Source organism: Antechinus flavipes, chromosome 4 (assembly GCF_016432865.1).
Source record: "Antechinus flavipes isolate AdamAnt ecotype Samford, QLD, Australia chromosome 4, AdamAnt_v2, whole genome shotgun sequence".
Classification (NCBI taxonomy): Eukaryota; Metazoa; Chordata; class Mammalia; order Dasyuromorphia; family Dasyuridae; genus Antechinus; species Antechinus flavipes.
Window position 1 is genome coordinate 333,428,415 of NC_067401.1, and position 12,691 is coordinate 333,441,105.

The 12,691-nt window shown below is 32.6% G+C and overlaps 1 protein-coding gene across 1 annotated transcript in view; it reads right to left on the bottom strand.

Annotated features, from left to right (window-relative positions):
* Nucleotides 1–6,475: 6,475 nt before the first annotated feature.
* The window catches only part of SHPRH (SNF2 histone linker PHD RING helicase), a 99,292-nt gene continuing 93,076 nt past the window's right edge, over nt 6,476–12,691 (bottom strand). Inside the window, exons 26-30 of the mRNA XM_051997907.1 lie at nt 12,136–12,228; nt 11,092–11,178; nt 8,877–9,055; nt 8,431–8,511; nt 6,476–7,136 (exon numbers count right to left, since the gene is read on the bottom strand). Of these exons, the coding sequence (XP_051853867.1) occupies nt 7,040–7,136; nt 8,431–8,511; nt 8,877–9,055; nt 11,092–11,178; nt 12,136–12,228 (537 nt within the window). The 3' untranslated portion in view covers nt 6,476–7,039. The remainder of the gene's footprint in view (nt 7,137–8,430; nt 8,512–8,876; nt 9,056–11,091; nt 11,179–12,135; nt 12,229–12,691) is intronic.

Below are 12,691 nucleotides of genomic sequence, written 5' to 3' on the forward strand. Positions count from 1 at the left end.
TTGTGTACTATTCTTTTCTGTAAGATCTTACAAATGTGTTTATATTCTAAATTGGGGTTATCCTTAGCTACTATCTCTCCCTGCTTAAGAAATGTTTGCCTCATCATTAAGGCAATTGACTTACACAAAGTTGTTTTATTTGTTATCAATATCCTTTCATCCAGTTATCAATAATTAAAGTTTTTTGATCACATGCTGGTTATTCTTTTCACTTCTTTTTACAAGTTGGTATTTTGATTATGCTCAGATGATTTAACGTGACTACCACATTAGCAACCAATGTTTCTTCCCATTAATTATAATCATTCTTTTTTGTGTGTATGTTATTCAGTGCCCCCCTATCTGGAGTCTTCTGATTTTTTTTTTCCTTTAAGAAAATATTTATATAACCTAAATGTCTTGAAACATGGTGTACGGGACAAGGAAAGAGAACAGGAAATAAGGAATATCTCCCTAGGTTTAACTGTTACTTCAGCTGTGTGATTCTGAGCCAAAACCACTGTGGCTCAATCCCTCATGTAAAATAATAGAGTAATGGTGACCTCTTAGGTCTGAATCAGTAAAACAATGATCATTCAATTTCCTCCATTCTTTACTCCCAAATTCTGTTTTTTACTGTTCTTCCTCATTCCCACTTTCAGTGACCCAAAGTCCTTGGATCTTATCTAGGTTTTATAAGGACTTCTCTACTTCATCTTCTGTAATAGATATTGGCTTATAAACTGCACTTATTTTCATCATGGTTTCTTTGTTTTTATCTATTTATTTTCATGGTGTTTCCCGGATAAAATGTAAATTCTTTGAGGTTAGGGACTATTTTTGTCTTTTTGCCTTCCTTTACATTTCCAGCATTAGCACAATGTCTGATGTGTAGGAGGTACTTAAACTACTTGTTTGGTTGAAATGCCTATCATAACCACTGCAATATAAGAATACAAAATATCCCATGAAATGATTTTTTGTTTTCAGACACACAATAAAACCAAGTAGTTTGTCTTCTAATTTTTTTATGGTGACAATATCAAGGATTGATACAATTCAGTTTCTCTAATAGTATGTACATTCACCGGTCATTGGACAAGATTACACATTTACACATTAATTACAATTTAGAGCACCAGCAACTAAAATATTGTTAACAGAGTATAAAAATTGATTTTTAGCACCTTCTGCCTTGTTCCCTGATGTCATTACTATAGAAGAAGTAGGGGTCCACAGACAACCGAGAGCTAGTTTACATTATTATTTTTCATGATTTTCACGGCCAAAGAAGTCACTGCCAACTGGCCAGCATGTTGGTGAGCAGCTGTCCCCTAATGAGCTAGCCTGGACTTTGGAAAGTAGTCTATTGCTAGGGCTATAGTTGAAGTTTTTCCAGCTAAGCAGAATCTACCAGAATTTTTACTGTCCCAGGATAGCTTTCAAGAAATCAATGATTATCACCATGCCATGATGAACCCCTGGAACAGGATTTTATGGAGGAAAACGTGACTATAATGGTATGACATGTGCAAAGCAAGAAATTCCTGGAACCTGGGTTACTATGGAGTCCTGGGGTTCCACTACTTCCTAATTATATGATCTTTGGCAAAGTGTTTCCACTCTTTTGGCCTCAGTTTTCTCATCTGTAAAACTGAGAAGATAATAATACATGACTATTTCACATTGTTGTTGGAATCAAATAAAAGAATATGATTTGATTACACTTTAAAACTATAAGATGTTTTATTGGTCTAAGATGTTGCTGTTATTCTCCTGTGCTTTCATTTAGAGGATTTTTACATGACAAGTCTGTTTCTAAAAGCTACAGTCCATCACATAAAGTCCTTCTAGTTTGTCTTTTTTAGATAGTGGGAGCAGGGGGAGGAAGAATATCATTTTAGAAATCAGACCACCAGGGAACTTTTACTCCTGTCCTCACACCCTCTGCCCTTTCTAAAAACAAAATTAAGATGCAGATTAAATAGAGCTCACTATTTTAACAGTTTGTCAAACCTCTCAGACTGCTGCTACATGGATCTTTCTTTCTTGCTTGCTTGCTTGCTTCATTCCTTTCATTTATTCATTCATAATAGGTTACTGCCTTTTTGATCAAACCAATACACGGCATATAGCAATTTTCTCCCAGCTAGGATAGAAAATATTTTGCCAACTCCATCTGCTTAGTTTTTGATGAGTGGGAGCAGATTGCATAGTTAAAAACTAATCCAGGAGAAATGTCCCTTTTTGTATGATAGAGAATGAGTTACTATTTCTAACACATTACTAGCACCCTTAACCAAAACACAGACTAAAGAGATGACTTATCAGTGACCTTTATCATAAAGCCCAAAGGTCACAAAACCAATCATGAAGGATACTGCTTAATCTCCTTACATAAAAGATGAATACAAATAAAATAACATATAACTTGAAAATGTCACTGCATAAATTAAATTTACTGTCAAAGTGAGTCATTAACAGCCCACTGATAAGGAAAAAAGATTTATTCATATAATTTATTGCAACTATCACTATGGTACAAAGACAATGAACATGGAGTCGAAAAAATATAAAATAATAAATGGTAATTTAATTATTTGCAAGGTTTTTATTCTGTTTTGAAGTAGAAAATATTGGCCAGGCAGTTTTACTCAAATGATTGAACATGGTTGTTTTAATAGTTCAATTGATTTAATCATGTTAAAAACATTTTTGATAGATTAAAGCTAGATCAGACACTGAAACACACCTTTAAAAAACAGTCTCATTTGCTAAGGAAGACACCTCTTCTATGAAAGTTAAGGGAAAAAAATATTCAAAGTTACAAAACAAGTAACTGAGTTATCTTAATCTATGGAGTTTCTGAAGCAGGGTCTGAAAGAGTTAAGTAGGAGGTAGGTAGGCTGAAATAAAGAAGGAAGATTTGAGCTGAGTAGGGAAGCAAGATTTTAGTATAGAAAGCAGTGAAAAACACAGTGAAGGGACTTAAGAAGTCCAAATGAGAACCCAAGCATATTTAGAGGTCTTGGAAGGAGACAATAAACAAAATATTAGGTCTTTGATTCCAGTTCATTATCCAGCTCTATTACTTACTACTTTTGGGACCCCAGACAAGACATTTGACCTTTCTTCGTCATCTGTAAAATTTGGGGGTTGGATGAGATGATCTTTGTCACGTCCAGCTCTACATCTATCAAATTAACCGAATCAACTATTGATTTTTTGATTGATATGATTGAAAAGAAACTAGATTTATAAGAAAAATTGGATTTGGATCTTTGTAATGTAAGTAGAAAGAGAGAAAGACATTACAGATTACAAAATAAGCAGCAAAGTTGCTGCTGTTACTCCCCTGTTTTCATTTAGAGGATTTTTACATGACTTAAGAGATCTGAAAAGACTCCTGTATCTTTGGAAGGTGTTCTTGGTCTATATTTCCCCTCTTTTTAAGGCTCCATAGTTTGAGAATGAGGTGAAGAACTTACAGAGGCTTCAGAAAAGAAAGGTAATAAAAGGATCTGAGAATAAGGTACTTGAAAGAACGGAAAAGTACGCAGAGGAAGAAAAGGAAAAGGAACAACTTTATAATGATCTTTATGAATATGAATGGCTATTATACAGAAGATTACCCCTCTCAGAATTTCCACTGAACAAGGGTAAGCAAATATTTTTAACAATGCAATGTGAAACATCTGGATTAATTATAAGAAATTCCTGACAGTAACTGCTGTTAAACACTAGGATAGGTTGCCAAGGGAAGTTATTGAATCTCTTCCTCTGAAGTTCTCCAATAACAGAATAGTCTCAACTTTTGTGAGGCACTATCAAGAAGGCAGGAACATAGACCTATAGTCTTACTATCCAACTAGTATATGACTTTCTGTATAACTACCCACTTGTCTTGATTTGCAATGATCACAGATACCCACTCTGGGATATTCAAGTTTTCTACAGACTTATTTGAGGGTTATTATCCCTATAAGTTACCAATCAAGTTGGTATCCCTGTACCCATAAGCAGGTCATAATTAATTATGCTATGCTGGTAAACAGATAGACTCAAGAAACTCTTTGGGAATCCAAGGTACAATATAAATATTAATAGCTAAGAATATTTTGAAGTTGTAACTTTAATAAAAACCCTTGTTTCTTGGTAAAATATCCTGGATTCTTCATATTGTTTTGGTGAAGTTTCATATTTTTTTTATGTCAGAAAATCTAAATTTTTGATGTAGTCCGATACTGTCATATATCACTTGGCTAAATACCTTTTTTTCATTTCTAGAAAGCTTGAAATATGTTTTTTTATTGCATTTAAGTAAGCCTATGGCTATTCAATACAGCTGGTGTCCTTTGTTTTTGAAAACTTAGCTTGTAGATTATTAAATGTAGAAAAGAGACTTAATCACACTGAAGCCCATGGGGAGAAAGTGAAAGAAATGTGATTTAACAAGCGATTGTGAACTGTTCTCTTGTCCAGGAAAACAGAGAAAAGAAGATCACTTAGTTTGACAGTACTGAGTCTTTGGAATACTAAATAAGGCATTACATATTTTGATAAACATTGGGACTTTAAGCTTTTGTGATTATATATATCTTGAATCTAAGTCACTGATATTAACTCTTGGTCTTGGCACTATTAATACAATGTGAAAGCAAAGAAATGCTTGCACAAATGCTCTACAACTAAATACATAGATTTTCCTTCTTCACTTAAATGAAAAGTTGGAACTTTAAAAGTTGTGGAAATAAAAAAGTAAATTGGTTCTATAGTAAGCGAATACTTCTGAGTTGGGCAAAATATGCTTATTATATATCTAAAATCTTCATTTGCTTCAAACTTGTTTTTTTATTCCAATAAGTTTGACAGTACTGCTGACAATGACTGAAACAAATTTAATTTTTGTAAAAGATTGAGTAAGTTGACTAATTTTCCTTCCCTCGTTTATTCCCATAGTATATATTTATGACACAAGAGCTACGTATAAGCATGGGGTGGGTTGAAGGAAAGCAATTTACAGAGGTAGTCTGGAAACTTCAGAAGAGGGATTTCTTCTAGGATAAGCAAAAATATGCAAAAGAATTGATATACTTCGATAAGACTTTATTCTAAAAACTATGCTGAAGGAGAGAACCCATCCTAGTACCTTTGGTTGGGGTATAGAAGAGCTTTAGAAGACTGAATGTGAATTCTGTAAGTCAGGATATTAAAAATTTTCCATCATTTCTACCTCTACCAAAATATCTTTTGTTTCACCTTTGATTTTTACATACATGAGGAAAAGCAATTTTGTTCTTTCTAAAATTCAAGCATACCAGATAATGTCTCTAAAAACTTTACTGTGGAGAGAAAATGTAAAAGATCACAAAATGAAAATCCTAAACATGCTTATAATTAAAATCACATCCATTGGACTTCATGTTCTTGATGGACATGGCCTGATCCCTGCAAAGAGAGCCCATGTATATATTACTTCAACTGAAGAATGGGCACCATGACTGCTTAAATGGATTTTCTTCAGTTGAGCCAAATGGGATGGCTTATTAACCCAGAATGACAGCAAACACCCAACTCTCTAATAAGATAATGTTGCTCATTTTAGTAGCATCTATAACTGTAGTTTTTTTTAGCAGTTAAATGTAAAAAGGAATAAGAAACTATGAGGCCAGTGTATTACAAACAAATCTGAGAAATTGAACAAACCAATGAAAACTTGATTGTGCCAAATGACTAGGAAGCAGGCACTCAACTCCGTTGTCCAGGTAATTCTTCACAGAAGAAATATCATGTTTTCACTATATGCTTACTTGAACATGATACTCTATTGTTCCAAAACAAAAGATACCAGTCTGAATTTTTTTTTTTTTTTGGAGGGGGTAGGGTCTCATTTGGAGAAAAGAGCAAACTGTAATAGATTAAAATACATTCAGTGGATTAAAAAGCACAGTCACATCATGCAGAAGGGACAACCCCTCCTCCAACAACAACACATAATGCATTAGTACAATTAAAAACAACAACAACAAAACCCTTGTATATTATCAGGTTACAATCATATCAACTCCACAACATAAAAAGTTATAATTAGTAATATTTACATAGCTACATAAACACTAAAAAAACTTAACATTAGGAAAAATCTGAATTAGAAAGAGTTTTAGTACTATTCAAAGTAAATAAATAGTTTTAATGTTGCTGAGACTTAACAAAACTGCTCATGCTAATAAAACCAAGTATAAAATGAAATAAAATTTAGCTAAATTTTCTTTTTTGTTTTGTAATAAAAGAAGTTAAATTCTTACAAGTCATCAATGGCTTATTGAAGAAATTGTAAAAATGTGTAAAATACTTGGATTTCATGGTTTTGATTTTTAAGAGGAAGATATGTATATATATACACACACACACACACATACACACACACACACTATATATATACATATGCATACATGCATACATACATACATACATACACACATACACACAGAAAAACTCAACATGAGCAATTTATTGCAAAGAGTTCTGTACACATTAAATTACTGTGCAATTTCTCTGAAAGTTATGTTATAAATCCACTTAAATGCTAAAGTTAGGATAATTTATCACTTATTTAAAATATTACTATAAGGAAGTTTGGTGAGTTGCATAATAAAGATACTAGAATCTCTTCCTGCCAAAACCAACTCTAGGCCAATTTAAAACTAGAAAAATTAGTTTGCTCACTAGTCTCGTAGTTTCCCCTTTATTCTAATTAATCAGAATGAAAATTATAGTGTTACTCCCCTCCTTCAAAATTATACATTAATATTCTTTGGGACAAAAATGAATTTTATATATAATAGCAGAGGATCTTATGGTTCATTTGGAATTGCAAAGGATTCATCAACCACAAGAATATGGTACAAATCCCCCAAAAGAAGCATTTATCTATCATAAGAAGAGTGTTGGGTGACATCTACTGGAATATAAAATTTGTGACTTCATCTGTATTAAAATCTATTTTTAAAGACTATGAATGCATGAAGGTTTCCGAGTTCAAATGTATGTTAAGTATGATTCATTCAAGTTCTTCAGTTTCTTCAGAAAATAGGTCTGCAAGATCAGCCACCGTCAAGACTGAAGCCTCCGACTGCTTCAATGATGAGCTAGTATGGCTGTAGAAATTTTAGAGAGCAGAATGAGATTAGCCAAAGTCAATTTTCTTTAGAAAGAAATTCTGTTTATGTAATAAATAACATATAAAACAAAGAGTCATTCTAAAATGTCTAATTTTAGATAGCAGCATCTACATTTCAATATACATCCAGACGAATCTAAATGCTAAGATAATATGTTCAAGAAAACGTTATTCCATGGGAGGATTTAAAAGGCACAAGTGAGTCACAGTGAGAATCCCCTCACTATCAAAAGTTAACCTGTCTCCTATAAAATTTTAATAATTTTCTATCCTGAGGAGACTAAATAAATCAAAGATCATTAGTAAAGAGAAAACAAACCAAAAAAACCCAAGTAAAAATTGAAGCCTAAAGCTATCTTTTATTTTACTGATATAGTAGTTTCCTTTCTTTCTTTTAGACTTTTAATGGAAGAAAACAACTTCTGGCTTCAAATCACTCTTCTGCTCAGCAGAGCAACTTTGCAGGAATGACCCCTTTTGAAGTAATAATCTACTTGGATTTCTTCCAATCAGACCTATCTTACAAAGATGTTGTGAGGTATTAGTTAATGCTTGTTAAAACCTTTGAAGAGGAAAACATATGGTATAAATGTTAAGTTTTATGATTCCCAGACTAGATTTGTTTGCTAACCAAAACCAGAGATTGTACAGTAGCACCATGCTCTCCTGCTTTTCCTATTAACAATAAAATTAATACCTGAATTCTATGTAAGCATAGAATATGCTTTTGTATATGACTATTAGACATACCAAAAAAACATGTGTTCATATCGATCCACACTAAGTTAAGCCTTTCAATTGGGAGGGGCAGAAACACCAGGTGGTTTTGTAATTTGACATTTTTAATACAAATTTTAATCAATCTATAAGTATATGTGTATATTTCCAATAATTACTTTATGTTTGGCTTAAAATTCACAATTTAAGTGTAAACAAGATGAAAGCATATGGATCAAATGTATAATGAATTTTTTCCTCTAATAAAACAAAAATTTAAATTATTTAATATTGCTCATAGACTCTATTTTAAAAGGCAAATATGCTTTTAGTTTGTAAATTAAATGTTATAGATGAGACATAATTGTTCTTCTCTCATGTTTAATAAAGATGAATTCTTTTGCAATTTATAAATTATTCTTCTAATGAGATCAGTCACAACAAATAAATAAGTCTCAAATTTGTGCTTCTTCATACACACACACACACACACACACACACACACACACACACACGACAAAACTGCTTTTTTTTACTTAATTGATTATTGTTACCTTCTCTCAGCAGTTTTCAACATTGCCTGCATTCTTTCCTCAATAGTTGCTTTAATTAGGAATCTGTGAACAATAGTAGGCCTATAAGATGAATAAAAATGAAAATGTCAGAGGGACAGGAATAAGCTCTGGACTGTATAGGGAACTTCAGAAGATGAAACTCTCTTTACCAATTAAACAATGTAAGTTGACATGCTTTCCGTTAACATAGTTTTAGAATTACTTAGATGACTGTGTGACTTGCTCAGGGTCATACAGTTAGTATGTGCCCAGATGCAGGATTCTAGTTTTCCAGGCTAAAGACCTACTCTCTATATAATACAAGCTTCACATTAAAATGTAATAAACATACTAATGGATTACTCACAAAATTACTCACACAAAAAATGAATTACTCATTTAATTTTCTAAATATCTAAAGTGGTTTTGTTGTCAATCTTACTCACTTTGTCTGTCCAATTCGGTGTACTCTTCCAATAGCCTGAAGCTCATGTGCAGGATTTAATATAGGTTCCACTAGGAGAACATGAGTTGCTTCAATGATATTTAAACCATTGGAACCTGTGTGCAGAGGTAGCAGCAAAATATTGATCTTCGGATCATATTTAAAAGCTGAGAGGTTCTCCTGCAAGAAAAAAAAAAATTGAGTTAAGTATTTCAAATGTTATCACAGAAAAATGGAGATGCTCATTCTCCAAATCAGCAGGATGCTTTGTGGCATCCAGATAATGAACTTCTATAGAATGTAAAATATTTAAAATGCATCATTTAAAAAAATCAAAATCTAACAATTCAATGATGTAGAAAAGTATTGTGTGAACAAAAATCATTGTGTGTGTGTGTGACATTTCCTAGGGGACTTTCTATAATAAATTTTAAAAGAATAAATAACTACTATTTGCAGTGCAGTCCTAGGGTTAGATACAAACTTAGGTAAGATACAGTACTTGCTATCACAGAGTTTACTATGTATTAAAGGAATAAGAACTATACAATGATAATTATAGTAATATAATTTTACATAAGTGTATTAGAGTGATGTTAATCAAAATACCAGGTGGGCTTTAAGGGGAAAGGTTTGTCACTGATGAAGATGAGGAAAAATGTAATAAAAGATATCTTCTCTACTACACTTTCTGCCTAGAAGATCATCAGATTCTGAGGGGCAAGACAAGGGAGATACAGAAAAATTTTAAGCACATGTGTCAAGATGATTGATATATAAAGAACAGATTTTATAAAGAAAGATTGAGTATAAAGATGGACAGATCTTAGCGTGGTATGAAGGGAGGATGGAGAGTGGAAGCTGTTATTCCAGTGGTATTCCAGTCAGAAAGCAAATACGCTAAGATGTTAGAAATGATAATAGTGGGAGATAAATACTAGAGATATTGCTGAAGAAAGCATCATAATTGATTGGATGTCTCTGAGAGATGAAGGAATTGAATGAGATTTCAATCACAATAAACTCAGTTTTGGACAGAAGTTTGAGGTTTTGGTGGGATATTTACATAGAGATGCCCACGTAGAGAATGTCCTTGAGAGTTAATGGGACACTGAGTTTCCAGATATTACTACCCTGACTGCTATAATCTCAACTGGAACTTTCCTCAGCTCCTGGGACCTTCTCCTTCTGGCACCCTTTTGGCATTATTTCTCCATGTTTTCAGTTTCTTCCCACTGGAGTATTCCTCCTGGAGATTCCATTTCTTAGATATGCTTCTGACCCTCTGGACTGGGCCACTGTCCTACTCTTATCCCAGGCTGTCTTACATTGTACTTTTTAGCTCTTTTTTATGTGATGTCTTCTGTCGATTAGAATATAAACTCCTTAATGGCAGGGACTGTTTCCTTTTGTTTGTATTAGTAGCTTGGCAAAGTATCTGGCATTCAGCAACTTAATAAATGCTTGTTTACAAAGAAGTACAAAATCCCCCATGACACTGAATACACTTAATAAGCATTTGTTGAAATGAAATCTGACAGGGTTGCTTCAGACAGATAACCTAACAGCCCTGAGCCCATCTCTAAAATATGGATGTTAGAAACTAAATCAATATTCCCAAACTTTTAAAAAATATGAGGAACTCTTTTTACCAACAAAAATATTTTGAACCTAACAGAGAACTCATAATGACAAAAAAGTTTATATGGATTTAATAACATTTAAAAATAAATTTATATCTATTAATCTTAACTAAATGCATTAAAAAACTCATTCTTGATGTAACATATATAGATCACTATGACAATGCTTGGTAAACATGTTGGTTTAGGGACCCCATAGCAAACCATGGGTTAGTGGTCCACCTAGAATCCCACAAATCTATGATTCAAGTTCTGAAAGGTTGAACTTAGAAGGCTCATGGAAATGAAAACCACATACAAGATATTTTATCTTGATGATTAGGTGACAATAGGTATGAATGAAAGTCTCTTTCATTCTTAGGACTTATTAAATTTCTTTAATTTAAAAGTGATGTTCTATGTATAGGTTAACAGTGAATGCTACACTATACTGTCTACCTGATATATGATTACTAAGTATTTGCTGACTGGTTTCTTTTTACTAAGTAGACTGGTTAACAGTAATATAAATCTGTAAATACAGGGTCCCCCTCTCAATAACTTATTTATACATACAAAATTTTGTCAGCATACCTGAAATCTGTGAATTCCATTGATTTGTGCAAATATCATGTTGTTATCATACAGAGCTTTTGAAATAATGTCTAGTACATCTTGCCACTGGAATACACAAAATAAAACAAAAACCACTATTAAGCATATTTTTCAAAATTTGGAAGTAATCTGAGAGCAGTATTATTAGCCTTTTTATTTTAAGGATACCTAAAAATGGTCATCTGTACATATTACCTGATTCTATCTTGAAAAAAGAGACATTGAGGGTTAAAGCACACAAGAAAATGAGATTGCTTAACTGATTAGCTACAACTGGCTTTGAGAATTAAGAATAAAGAGATGAAAATGAAATGACTTTTTTCAGAAATAGAATGAAATCCGGCATCCTTCTTCAGGACTTTGGCATATCAGCTTCTGCTACCCTCTTACCCCTCTCCAACACACACACAAGCAAAACGACAAAATGAAATCCACCAACCTAGCATGCTATGAAAGATAAATAGGCACCATATTAAGTTTGAAAGTTACAATTTGAACAATATTAAAATAAGCCAAACTTAAAATTATGAAATAAAAATCATGTCATATTTCTGTATGTACACTTATAGGAATGGACTATATGACTTGATAAAAGTCCCTTCCAAATCTTAAGTCACATCAGATTAGTATTGCTGTCTTATTGTCATGTAGAATTTTTCTGATAGACCCAACCAAATTAATTCGTGTTTAAAACAAATTAAATTTTTTAATTTAAATTTTAAATTTAAATTATTAAAAATAAATTTATATCTATTAATCTTAACTAAATGCATTAAAAAACTCATTATTGATGTACCATATAAAGATCACTATGACAATGCTTGGTAAACATGTTTGGTTCAGGGACCCCATAGCAAACCATGGGTTAGTGGTCCACCTAGAATCTTTAAAAAATTAATTTACCAATCATTACCATTTAGCTAACAGCTGTCAGATACAAGTAGATTAAAAAAGCATTGTCAACATATTTTCACAAAAAGAAAACAGCCAAATCAATATTGAAAAAGAAAATGTTGATTATACCGTTGAGAAGACAAGTGATTTGGCGCCTGGATTTTTAAACTGGATTCTCTTTAGAGTTCGGACCACAGCTTCTACTTTTGTAGAATGGCTACCCTTTGAACAAAAATGAGAAAATACATTACAAATAAAACCAATCTAAAGATAGAGAAAAAATAATTAACAGGGACTACAACATTTCAGTATATGCAGAACTTTGGGAATCTAATCCAACTTGATTAAAAACAGTCATTAAATAAATTGTGTGCAGGGAACACTAAGGATCAAGAATCATGATATTAGATAGGATATGGGAATTATTATCAGGCATCTTGTGATCTTATAATAGGAAAGGATAAATAGACATAAAAGGAAAGTGAAACAGTTAGAAAGAGAGAAAGAAAAGGCCCAAGCAAAGGATAATGAGAAATGAGTGAATGATTACTCTTACCTGGGAAGTAGAAGATGGAAAAGCATAAAGGAAGACTTCTTGGAAGAAAAGGCAAGTAAGTTGGGCCTTAAAAATGGGAAAAAACTTCAATAGATGAAGTAGAATAAAGGGAAAGAGAATCTACTCTAT